The 13,715-nt window shown below is 37.5% G+C and overlaps 1 protein-coding gene across 3 annotated transcripts in view; it reads right to left on the reverse strand.

The window, feature by feature from the left end:
* Window positions 1-13,715, reverse strand: part of rbfox1 (RNA binding fox-1 homolog 1) — a 216,779-nt gene that overhangs the window by 127,776 nt on the left and 75,288 nt on the right. Inside the window, exon 1 of one of the 3 annotated variants that reach the window (XM_043235261.1) lies at window positions 11,114-12,009. The exons of the other annotated variants lie outside the window; for them this stretch is intronic. Coding sequence (XP_043091196.1) covers window positions 11,114-11,131 — 18 coding nt within the window. The 5' untranslated portion in view covers window positions 11,132-12,009. Of the gene's footprint in view, window positions 1-11,113; window positions 12,010-13,715 lie in introns of those variants that run through there. 3 annotated transcript variants of the gene reach the window in all.

Here is a 13,715-nt window from a genome sequence, read left to right on the forward strand (position 1 = left end):
ACATTTGCCCTTCGTGTCCTTCGTGAGGGTAGCAATGGTGTCTGATTCATGGACGAAACCTCTTTCAAATCAGCTCTTTTCAATAAAGTCAGTTGATTCAGTTCACAAAACCTTTTTTAAAGAATTGTTCACAAATAAGATACTGCTATTTTCATATTCATGAACACACCAAGTAGAGCTGGAGGTGGATGTCAAACTCTCCAGGGAATAATAACTTTAGCATTCCATGAAAGAAAGAAAGTCAAGTTTGTAATGATATCAGTTGAAATCGCACAACAAAACGGGAACCTTGCTTTTGACATATAGCTGCAGACTTAAAATGGCAATGTTGGTATGTTCATATGCGTAGAAAAAGTAGGATGGAGTAGAAGATTGAACTTCTCATAATGAAACCAAAAATGTTACCGCCACTAAGTCCTCATTTATGCATTCCGCTGACCTACAAAATCACAGGACCAACAGTGGCAAGATATTAAATTTTATATGTCTTTTATATATATAATATATAAGTTCATTGGATCACTTAAATTAGTCAGCAAGTTTCCTAAAACGTGGGAATAAATAGTTACTGTAAAAATGAGTTTTCTTAAAGTGTTCTTTAAACAACTGACCCTTTGGAGTTTGATTGACAGGTCATCTGACCAATCACAACACAGAATCTGCCATTTTGTCTGGTAAACAAACATTGGTGGACTTAAATATTTTGCATACTGACGTCTTTTCCCGGTTAAAACAAGATACTGTAGGTTGTACATTCATTCATCTTGTCCGTAAAGCCGTTTTTTGATTAGGTGTAAATCTCCATCACCTGTTTTCAAATGGAGCGCCAGTTAATACACAGAGCTGTAGATCACTGACAAGCTAGGCAATATCGCATTCAGTTTCATGGGTGATTCATTTGCGATACTGAACCCGATATTGCGTAGCTTGTCAGTGATCTACGGCTCTGTGTATTAACTTTGTGTATATCGTGCGATACATTGCCCAGTCCTAGTTCACATGCCATTTATACTGAGGCACTAAGACAATCTGTCATGACAAAACAGTATTTTTGGGGTATAATTTTTTTTATCTATTTGAACCGGAACATTTTTTAAGGTGTAAAATGTTACAATTATTTGAGCATATTTTAATTAATATTCATTGCCCAGGCCAAGCCATCACAACCGGGAAATACTTTATAAATCCCTACAATCCCTATATATTTTGTGTTTGTGATTTCAGGTGCAGCCACTTTAAAACAAAAGGATCTCTTTCAGCTGGAACAGTACTATCATCGTCTAAACGGTCACCTGTAGCCTCCTGATCAGTGACGGCTCTCTCTCTGACAAACCGTTCAGGGCTGTCCAACAGTTGCGTGAACGGCGCTAGCAGACATTGTGACTTGCAAATTATGTCTGGTTGACAGGGAGGGGGATGGGGCAGAGCAAAACAGTGTCTCTTGAACCTCGAACAAAAACACTAAGATGAGTCAATTCATATAATTAAGGCATCATTCACAGATATTGTGCTGTCAGATAGGCCATCGCGGGCCAGGATTTGGCTCTCATTATGAAGCATTTGGATGTGATGTTTCTCTGACACACAAGCGGCTCACCTGCTTTCCCCCCTCTGCTGTGCATAATGTCCAGCTCATTACAGACCCCGAGACTGGTCAACCTGAGGAGAGAGAGGGGCCTAATGAGGACTGTGAGCTCCCCCTCGCCCCTCCCTGCCTACACTGACTCCAATTTGGACCCACATGAAAGGCGAGCCAATCTGAGCCACCTAGAAACTTCTTTTCTTGTCTCAGCCCTTTTAGGATATCCCTGGTTTCATGTTATTCTGTTACAGCTGGACAAATCCTTGCTCTGCAACATGGAATTAGATAACAGAAATAATGAGGATAAATGGTAGCTTGGATTTAAAAAAGGTTTGTTATTAGCGTCCAGTCTAAAGGAAAATATGGGTTATATCAAGTTGGGGCTAAAACTTTACGTTTTCTGAGCAATAACAGAAGGTGTTAAATTGGAATTTATATTCGTAGTTTTTGAGTTAAAAGTAAAAAAAAAAGATTAAATTGCGTTTGATTCGATTCAACTGCAAGACATACTGTTTCAAGCAGCTTTACAAAGTATACTGCTTTACTCCACCAGCAAAACTAAGAAGAATGAAGTCTACATAAAGAACAAGAAACTTAAAGAGAAAAAGATTAGATAAGACTCCATAAGCTCAAGAAAACCATCTGGGTATATTTTAAATATAATATCTAATTTTGCTTACATACATTATATATATTCGTCTTCTAATAAATGTTATGATTTATTGATTGATTTATTAACTAATAAAAGAACTGGCTGATAATTTAAGAATTGAACAGTTCACAATGTTTGTGATTCATAAAAAAAAAAAAAAAAAAAAAAGCTCATAAGAGTCACTTATGAATGGGACTACACAGCGATTTTAATTCTCTAAAAATAACCAACTCATACGAGTCAATTGTTTCAGCAATCAAGCTACGGTGCTCATGCTGCACTTTTTTAATTCACTTAAGAAAAACAACACGAGTAATTGGCTTAGGAACAACTCAACATAGAGACACTTCTTGCCCTTTCTTGCCTTGCAACAATACAGACTCAGAACATTAATGACGCAGGTAAAATATGATTTCTTTTTTTGCCGCTAAAACAACAACAGGACCCAAGAGGGTCAAGAGCAAAATGCAGGATGGATAATGCTAAACAAACACAACTGAAAAAGGGCATATAGATCCGACTTGGATATCGGGATCATTCATTGGAATTATATGAAAATGCATATATAATGTATATATCATTTAGGGAGGTCGACATGTATAAAAAAAATTGGCGCTGTATAATCTCCCACAAATGCAACGCAATATAGAAAATAAATGGAACATACAGTCTTTGGCCATCATAAACATCACTCAATCACATATGTGCAGAAAAAGCCCATCCATTTTTATATTATCCAGACTCAGTATTTTAAAACATTTTACAGAACGTATTCTATTGACCACTAGCAGATTTAATGATTTTGTATGTAAATACACCCAATGGTCAATGTGGCTGCATGCAACAGCTAATTCACTATATTTGAAATTTCCACAGTATCATACCCAGACGTACCCAGAATGCATCCATAATGCCCCACTGACGGTGAACCATGAATACAGTGTCAGCTTGAAAAAGCTGCATTTCTATTATCAAGTCGATGCGATAGTAAGCACCTTGAAGGGAAGGGCTGATATGCGACTGCCCCGCTATCTGGCTAGATCCTAGCATGTGCAGGACACAGCAGAAATCTCTGAGTGTGAAATCAGTCACCTATCTCCAAAATACAAACTCTCCGTCTTCGCCTGCCTCTTCATTCACAGGGGCCTTCTGTCAATGGAGCCCACAAAAGGTTCTGCTTAACGGCTCGCACGAGTCCATCTGCAGTATTTATTACCTCAATGCTCAAGGTATTTTTCCCGCAGTATATACCTTTCTGCCGCAACAGTCTGGTCTGATTAAATCAATATCTGTTTCTTCACAGACATTAAAAACCAGACAGGGGAGAGACTGCTGATCCTGCTCTGCCTTATCAACACAAACGCCCCTGAGAAAGAAAGGAGAAACCATCATTTTTACAACACTCACGCCAATGCTTATGCCCGGTTTTTCTTTTTATCCTCAAATCCGCAGATTTGTTCTCTCGCAAAGACGCCTGTGAAAATACACCTCCTGGCCATCGCTGATGACAGAACGTCGAAGGTGCGTTTAAAGAGACAGGGATCCATAAGAGCGGCCCGCTGAAATGCCCCCTCCACCTCTGAGGATGTGGGCAGGACGCTGAGCGTGCACCGCAATTACGTATTGCTAATTGAAAATGTTAATCTTGTCACATTCAGGGGCAGACAGGGTTAAATTGGTAAAACTGCAATTCACTTAAGGCCATATCTCTCGTCGAAATGAACTGGATGATTAATCCTTTATATTCTTCAGGGATTCAGGGAATATCAGCAATTAAATTAACGACTACAAAGTGTACGCTCCAAGACGGGGGAAAAAAAATCATGAAAGACACACACTCATTTTTCCAAGTTGTTGCCTTAATTGTCTCTTTACTACCCGTGTTGCTCCCTGTCGTTACAGAAGCACCCCTGTTACAAAACAAACCCACGAGATGTATTAGCTTCGAGCCATGTTGAAATATCAAATGACTGCGGTGTTTAAAATCTTTCCATCTATCTATCACTTGTTGATCATTTACTCACCTTTTACTGTCACACCAAATCTACAATCTACGTGACTGGGTAACATTTTACAATAACATCAGCTAACAGCAACAAAACTGCTAAAGCATTTATAAATCTTAGTTCATGTTCATTTCAAAATTAATCACAGTAAAAAATAAAAAAAATCGCAGTTATATGTTTTAATGAACCTGAGCTAAGATGAACAGGTAACAGATAAAAAAGAGTAAATACTGCAACGAATACTGCATTAACTAACACTCACTAATGGGATGTTTTTTTTGTAAAGAACAATCAACCCTCTTTTTTCTGCTGAACACAAAAAGGGGGATTTCAAAGAATATCTCGGCCACTCTTTTCAGTATAATGAAAGCAAACGAGTGCTGTGACTGTCAAGCTCTAAAAACACAAAATGAGCGTAGTAAAAGTATCATAAAATTAGTTTTAAGTTATCCGCTGCTAATTGTCAGGGAATCACAACTTAAATTTCAAGTCTGTTTCTCACACAGAGCAATCATTTGCGGATTTGGGAAAAGTTTTTTAAAACTACTCGTTTATTTATTTTGGAGCTTGACAACCCCAGTCCTCTTTCACTTTAATTATACAGAAAAGAGCGACTAGGGAACAACATGAGGGTGAATAAACGATGACAGAGTTCTCATTTTTGGCTGAACTAACCCTTCAACATCAAGTGGACTGCACCATGTCCCCATTTGCTCAAACACATAACATCATTAGCCCAATCATGCTCCCCCCCCCTTCCTCCTATCGTTCTCTCTTTCCTGCTTTTTTCCCTCCTAGTCAAGAGGAAACATTCAATATCAACTAGGTCAACTGAACTAGTGTGGGCACCAGAGGCGAGAACACTGCAATTGGTCTGGCCAGAGCTGATATTTGTAGATAAATACCACATCCCCAGAGGTTCTCCTACAGTGAATTATTAGCAAAGCTTCATTGATCTCTCTCAAAATGGCAATAATCTCCAGTTTCATCCGGGCCTTTACTAGGGCTTCAAAGTGCATTAGGCTGCCTGACTGCAATTGTTATCACAAAGGTGTTTTCCTGGCCTGACCGTTTTATCCGAGAGCGCGAAAAAGTGTAAGGCGCTAAAGTGATTTTCTTCCTCTCTGTGGTATGTGCTGCTGGTGTATTGTATTTTATAGCCACCAATAAAAATCTCCACTGCTGCAAAGCTCTAGACCCATATGTGTATGGGCCCGATGCTTTTATGATGATGAATATACTTATGTAATAAAGGCTGTTTATGAAAGAGCTTGTAGTGCTTCCACGTTTTTGTTTTCTCTGGCAAGAAATTTCATTAGAAGGGTAATGATTTCAGTATATCCGCAACAAAGCAGACAATCTCTCAAAATGCCATTGATCTGTGCAAAGTCATCTTTAAATTTCTTTCTTTGAATATATGGTTTCATCCCGGTGAGGTTTTCATATATACATTTATTCCATTTTATAAATCAGATTAAAACTGTCACGGCCACATCACAACCAGGAGAAAAAAAAAAAGCTGACACTGTGGCATCAGATGAAAGGTTTCGATGTCCGATAGGGAATAAAAAGTTTTGGATTTTGAGCAGTGTAACATTAAAGCATCCGAGTCCTGGTTTGATATCTGTCATAGGCTGCTCTGTCATTACAATGATGCCACTTTGATATGTTGCCATCTGTAAAGAACAGCCACCTGTCTCCATCAATCATCATAACAGACCGATGAAAAAAGCCACAAACTGTCATTTCATGACAGCAGATAATGACCAACACAACTGTGCTTTCAGTATTCGTGAATAAACAGGTAATGACATGGCAGGTCATTTAAATCTGTCCTCCTGCGCGTGTAATCTAATACCAAACAATGGCGAGTAAACCTCAGAGGCAATATCCTGGTACGCAGGACGAGTTTGGGAAGGGAATGACTTCGGGATTGACAACCGTGTTTACTAACAGGTGTGACTCTCCAATTGTCCTGTTCATACAACAGCTTGTAGTATTCACTTCAGTATGAACGAATAACTAAAGTGAGGCTTCTTTTCTGTTCTGTGTAACCATAGTGACAAGAGCGGTTCAGTTCACACTGCACAAGTTAGCCATTGCAAGTGTGATTAATCTGTACTGGTCATTTGGAGGGAAAGGATTTGGTTATATAATGTGGTTTCACTCCGGACTTTGAATTTGAATTGAGGTAACAAACGGGGTGCAGAATAGCAAATAACATTTTTTATTTAAAAAGGATGTTTAATTTGGCGAGCTGGAGATATGGCAGCGTTCCCTGTCTTCTTGTTTACTGGGCATGTGCAAACAAATTAAATATATGCATGTATATGCGTTGATACATGATGTTAAATATTTATTCACAAATAGATTAAAATGCATTTCTATTGATTAGAGTGGAATATACAGATTGTCCTGCATGATAGCTTGTGCGAATAGTTAGAACAAAAATAAACGAAAGAAATTCACTGTCATTTAGCTGCACAGTTATTAATAGCACCTCATTTTAAAAAGCGTAAAAAGGGACATGGATGACAATACATTCTAGAACCAAACTGAAATGTATAGCACTAGATAGATAGATAGATAGATAGATAGATAGATAGATAGATAGATAGATAGCGAGCATGCTGGGAATCGGTCGGCTCTCTCTCACACGACTGGGGCTAGCGAGTATAACTCAGTAAAATATAATGAAATATAACACCACTTCTTGTCACAGGTCAGCAACCAAGCCTGCTCAGGGACTGGCATTCCAAATGCCAAAGCCATTCATTATGAAAATGCTATGCATTGATTTGTCATACATTGTAAAACTCTATCAGAAGGGCAATTTTTAAATCTTTGCAGCAATGCCTCAACGGCTGTGGCATTAGCATTAATGCTATTCAATCGCTCTTGCTTCTCAGAGCAACTTGCCCAAGCCCTCTGAAACCAGAGACACGTTAAGCACTTCGGCACAGTCAATGAAATAAAATAAGACAGGATTGAGTATATTAGATAAGAATTATGATATATAAGCTGCGCTCTACTGCAAGACAGCTAATTAAATAAGAACATATTTGATAGCAACTGACAGTGCAGCGTTCTCACCCAGGTCCCATCATTACTGTCAGAGAGAAAGAGGGAATTAGAAGGTGTATAAATACCATATGGTGTGTGCTGAATTGTCTTGCATTAATGTCAATTATATCCACTGCGAATACATCAAATGTTCTTAATCCTCATTTTTTATCTGCTACCCAGCTACATACATATTCATCTAGCGGAATATGTAATGCTTAAATCCATATGCATACGTGCGCAAAAAGAGCTGCAAAATAAATAAAGCAAATAAACAAAGTGATGTTTACACAAATCTCTCCGATTGGCATGCAAAACAAATACATTATAGAAAGAAACAATTACTATATTGAAGTAGATTATAACTAAATATTTGAAATATTAGACTTGATGGCTAATTCTATATACATGCGACTCTATCTATACACATGCACGCAAACACATATCGTTAATCTGTATGAAGGGAAAACGATGTACTTCTAATGACAACATTAAACAACAGCTCAGTCAAAAAGAGATGGATTATATCAAAAACCAACTCAAAAGACTGGTTCAGTGATTCAGGTCCTGAGTATCTATTTCTCAGCTTTTCTCACTCTTGCCCTTGACTAGTTGGGTTTTAAAACACTTAATATTTAGCAATATTAACAAAATGATAGCACTGGCTTTAACAGAACAGAACAATAACACTACTGTCTTCTGTAAATTTGCTTTATATTTTTTTATAATTTATTAATTTTGCAACATCGACACAAATGTAATTTCTACACTAAATAAGTTAGTTCAAGTGAGAATTAAAAAAAGAGTCAATTATATATTAGTACTTCTATATTCTATATTAATGCTATATTTGAACAGTATATTTTACTTTATTTTTATTTTTTATGTTTATACATATTATTTTTATTTGTGTTTATATATTTTTTATATTTTATTGTTTATATTCTTTAAACAAATATGAAGGTTATGAAGCGTTGTTCCCATCATGCACTGGGGCATGAATAATTAATTAGGTAGATTTTTTTATTTTTATGTTTAAGTACTTTCTGAATTAAGTACATTTTTCTTACTGTTTTTTTAAGTATTGAACCGACTCAAGCTCAATATCTACACTATTGCCTTTACTTCAGCTGCTTATAACTGCATCAATCTTCACCCAGTGATTGAACTGAACTGAATCAACACTGAACTGACTTAAATAACGACACTGTTATCTTCTTGCAGCCGAATATGTATTTGTCTTGTACTTGAGGAATTCTGCATCACTGATGCTGATTTATCATTGTACAACTGCTTTGAAACAATCTGTATTGCACTATAAAAAAAGGTGACTTTACATTAATCGCTACAAATGTATATTTTATGGACAAAAACGCTCCTTTTGAATTCACCCATATAAAAAACACAGATTTGCAATAACACTTTAACAATTTCTTCTAACAGTAATAAGGGGCCTTTTATACATTATCCATTATATAATGAATGGTTCAAATGTGGCACTTAAAAAAAAAGAACGGACCATAAGCAGTTAAGATTCCTGCTTTGCAAGTTTTGAGTTTTTCTGTATTGGTGTCACAAAGTTAAGTCGCAATATGTGCCTCCTACACACGGCATGGCCCCGTGGCTCCTCTATTGGTTATCATGGAGGGCAGCCTTTATCAATCAATTGAATAAACTGCTTTCATAGCATCTATTGAAAGACAACTCTGACAAGGGGCTAGAAGTGCCTCCACAGCAGTTTTTCCAGAAGAGGGTGGAGGGGGGAGAGTAAATAGTAAGAAAGGCAATAACATCAGCCTGGACAGCAGCACAGCTCTGACACTGCTGTTTGCTTCAGTCTTTTCTCTACCTCAGTGATTCATTCCTCATCCTGATGGGCTCCAACTGACAGCAGGGCATAAAAGTGGACTGCTGCTTCCTTTAACTTCTTTTTCATTTGTATTTTGTTTATTTGTTTACAGACAATAGATGACGTGGGGCCTATTTTGCAATTAAGACTACATCGTCACGGCGGAAGTATTTGGATGCGGCACAATGTACCAAAGCTGGCTAAAAAAGTAACCCACGCAATTAATTCCAGTTTACAGTCATATGATCTATGACAAAAGTAATACTGACGGGTTGATACAGAGCATGAACTCTATTGTCAAATGGCCACCGGAGGCCTCTTAAAAAGAACGACATGTCACATTCATAGCTTTAGCCCAGAATGCACTCTATTATTACATACGCATTATACACTTTTATTACACGCGTATATACACTATAGCTGCCTCTGGTCATCATCCTGTCATTATTATGTAAATTAATTTAGGACTGTTCTGAATTTAGGGCAGTAATGTGTGTATGTATATAGATGTACGGATTCCATTATCTTTTATGTAAATAATGAATTAGAATTTAATTATTAACTAATTGTTTTATTTTATTTAGTGAAATGCAGAATAGGTTATCACCCATCGGTACTGTTCAAATGAACCAGCAAAAAAAGTCAATTTCTTGTCATAAGCCACCTTAAACTATGCAAATTAAATATTTAGCAAGAACTGTATACTTTTATACAGCACAGTAATTTTCTGTATCTCCTGGGAAATTTCATCCTTGAATCTTTTCTACGAAGCATATTCCTTCCAGACCACCCATGTTCCAATTAAACATTCAATATTCATTTTCTTAATATAGAATTTCAGTTTGCTGAATGCCTAAGTAACTGGAGACTGTCTTGTGTGTTTATCAAGTCTTTGATTTTGAGCTCTTCTGACTACTGATATAGTTTAAAAGCATGTTTTCACTTCAATGATTAATATTATAAGGATACTTCTGTACTTAAAAATAATTAACATATTAATTCTGCTTACATAATTGTCAACAGCACAAGAAAATGCATTAGTAGTAGCAGTAGTAGTACGTAAAAATGCATTGTTATTATTAAAAACCAATACAATTTTATAATTATTAAGTGCACATTGTTATAAAAAATAATAATCGTTATCATAATGATAATTTAATTGCATATTAAAATATAACATTTATAAAACTATTTATATTATAATTACTATTATTATTATTATTATTATTATTATTATTATCTATGTTATTTTATGGATCAAAATGCCCTTTTCATTGCTAGTGAAAATACAAAATCAAACATAATAAAAAGAAAGAAAGAAAGAAAGAAATCAAAACTCCAGCTGCCACATTATGTAAAGGCTAAACTTGTTCCTTATTTCTGTTTTCGCTTGAACTGCCCATCAGATTAAGATTTGTTAAAATGAGATTAATTTCCTGATAAACCCTCACAGTGAAGAAGTCATCAGGGTGCTTTAAATTTATTCCATGGGCAATTAAGTGCAGCGAAATTTCCTCAGCTAGGACTGATTTTGAGTGATAATGGCAGGTGAAGAGACAGATAATGAGCAGGCCAAGACACACGCGCTTACAGCTCTCTAAAATGACTTCCTGTGCTTTAACCCTGCAGTTATGAATCAACGTGTCACGCACCGCTTCTCTGACACTCTCTACTCCAAAGAAAGAGTAGTCTCGCCAAGGACGAGATGAGAGAGGGATGAAACTTTCAAATGACTGATTGCTAACCGGTATACAAACACAACACAACAGAGCGTATCTCGCTGTGTGGAGAGGATCAGATGTGTTTATACTGGTTTCTGTCCTGCAACAAACAAGCTCAAGCTATCAGACGAGAAAACACGTAAACGTCAATAACGACACACACACACACACACACACACACACGCACAGACGCACGGCAGTCTGCAAACACCAACGAACGTGGCACAATCGGTTACCTACCCACAAATACATCATCATCTTGAGCGAGGAGTCAGGGGCTCTCCGGCAGTGAGGAAACGCTTCCTTACTTAGCTTCTTTTAACTTCTCGAGATCGGCTACGGAAACCCGGCTGAATCCTTCTTGTTTCCACTCTCTCAGGCTCACAGTTCTTTTGTATAATTTATTATATCACTATAATAGAGCTTATTAAAACTGACACTTGGAGGAAGAAGAAGCTACTTCACAAGGTTTGAGATGCTTCTAGCAGTCTTGTTCTTGCTCTTCTTCTTCTTTTTTTTTGCCTTTCCCCACTTGGTCCTCCTCACCCTTTCACTGACAACCCCTGCTTAGACGCCAATTCCTGACGTATCTATTTAATGAGAAGATCCGTGCACCAAGGAAGTCCAGTACAACTGTGCACTCAAAGTGCCAGAGAGAGAGAGAGAAAGAGAGAGAGAGAGAGAGAGAGAGAGAGAGAGGAGGGTGATGGTGTAGGTTTCTCTCGTACAGGCTCCACAAGAAAGGTACGTGTACGTTAACGCACAGCTGATAGGACGATCCGAAACAGATCTCCCCCCCACAAAAAGGACTTTTCCCTCTAACAAAATGCTGCTCAGATCCTCAAACGCTGTCGTCCGGAAGCTGATGCGCAGGGAAAGACATCAGTGGGAAATCAAAAGACTCATCTTCTGTCCTGAGGGAAGGTAAGAAGACAACTGACCGAAAAAATAAGCTTGCAACTTCCTCCGAAAAAAAATAAAAAAATACTGCGATCTCAGCTCTGAGAGATTCGAGCGAATTAAAAAAAGGATGCGGAAAAAAAAAATAATACACAGGTAAACTGAGATCAAAAATGATGAAAAGGAGACCGAAAGCGCCACCCTCTCCTAAATGTGGAGCTTGCACCTGACTCTGCAGCCTGGACGGGTTTTTCCCCCCTCTTCTTCTTCTCCTCCTCCTCGTCCGGAGTGAATGTGCTGGAGATAAAAGCAGCGTGTACTGAGGCCAAGGCCTTCCCGCTCGGGTTGCTCTGGCTCTGACGCACTGGCTGCCTCCTTACAGCACTTTTCTACAGCCATCTGCTGACTCTACCACGCTACTGCTACTGAGAGAGCAGACACGCAGCCAGCTAAAGCGCAGACAGAACTATCTAGAAAAGAGCACATGAGGCTGAAACTCATTACTGCTGTTTAGAAGAGGGATGGGGGTTTTAATCAAACACAGGTATTAGAGAAACTCGAGAGTAACGGAAAACAACAAAAAAGAAGCTTTCCGTAAATGGATTTCAAACCGAGAGGGGACAAAATGGAAATTTGAGCGAGGTCCATTTTTTTGTTTTATGCGTGTGAGACACAAACGCAATGAGATTTGCCAGTGTATTTATGAGGGAAATTAAATTCTGAGGGAAATTTGAATATTAAATTCTCCTCAGGAAGCAATTTGACTCCCCTTTAAAAGGAAAACAATAAAAAAGAAAGTACAACCGTCACAACAAGACAGAAAGAGAGTGCGAGGACAAACGATTAAGCTAAAGGCTCAGACTCGGGCCCGCATACAGCAAGTACACAAACACACGCGTATCATATTAAAGCAATATGGCTGCATTAAAGTGATTTGCCACAGGTAAGGGATTTTCTAAGGCATAATGCAAAGCACAGACGGCAGCAATGCTCAAAAAATAAATTACATTTCACAATGATAACAAATGGAATAGGGCGATTGCTGTTATGCGGTGTCTTTTGAGCTTTCACTCATTAAAAACTTATTCGAGTGAACAGTTTCAAGTATTTTATACGTGCAGCTTTTTATGTATTTATTTTCAGCTTATTCATTTATAAGGGTATCTGTAGTCTTATACAGTCTTAAATACAAAAATACTAATTATTGGTTGTTTATGACTTGTTTGTTCTGTGCTGTTCTCGGCAACAATGATGTCACTTCCGGGAGGATGGTGTCATTATGAAACTGGTTTGTGTTAAAGAGAACTAACAAACAGAAAGAAAAACTGCTAATTTTCTAAGATTTGAGTGTCAGAACTATACAACTATATATATATATACTGTATATATATATATATATATAGAGAGAGAGAGAGAGAGAGAGAGAGAGAGAGAGAGAGAAAACACATTTGCAACAAGATGAAATGTTTTTCTTCTGAATGAAACGATTAGTACAGAGAGATCCGGTCAATACTCTGAACAACATTCAGAAAACAATAATTGACTGTTGACATATTAAAACAAAAATAAATGGCAGGTACAATGTAAAGCGCACTGTATGTGCACCCGAGCAAAACGAACATACTTCAGCAATTTTGTTAAACCATTTTACTTCGGGGCCAGAAAGGTCTAATGGTCATGGGAACTGAAATGTCCATTAACATGAGGCAGACCGACCCAGCTGCTGTCTCCTCGGTCTGATTGTGCCCTTTAACCCAATTAAAAAGCTACAAGTCTATAATAGTAGCTAAACCGTCTTAAAGTTAAAGCAGTTTTCATTTGATTAGATTATGACGAAAACATAACCTACAAAAGAAAAAAGCTAAGAACATCGTACTTGATACATATCAAATATAATAATCAAATAATCAAAATTTAGAAAAAATATATATAATAAATTAAT

This window comes from Puntigrus tetrazona, chromosome 3, assembly GCF_018831695.1.
Source record: "Puntigrus tetrazona isolate hp1 chromosome 3, ASM1883169v1, whole genome shotgun sequence".
NCBI lineage: Eukaryota > Metazoa > Chordata > Actinopteri > Cypriniformes > Cyprinidae > Puntigrus > Puntigrus tetrazona.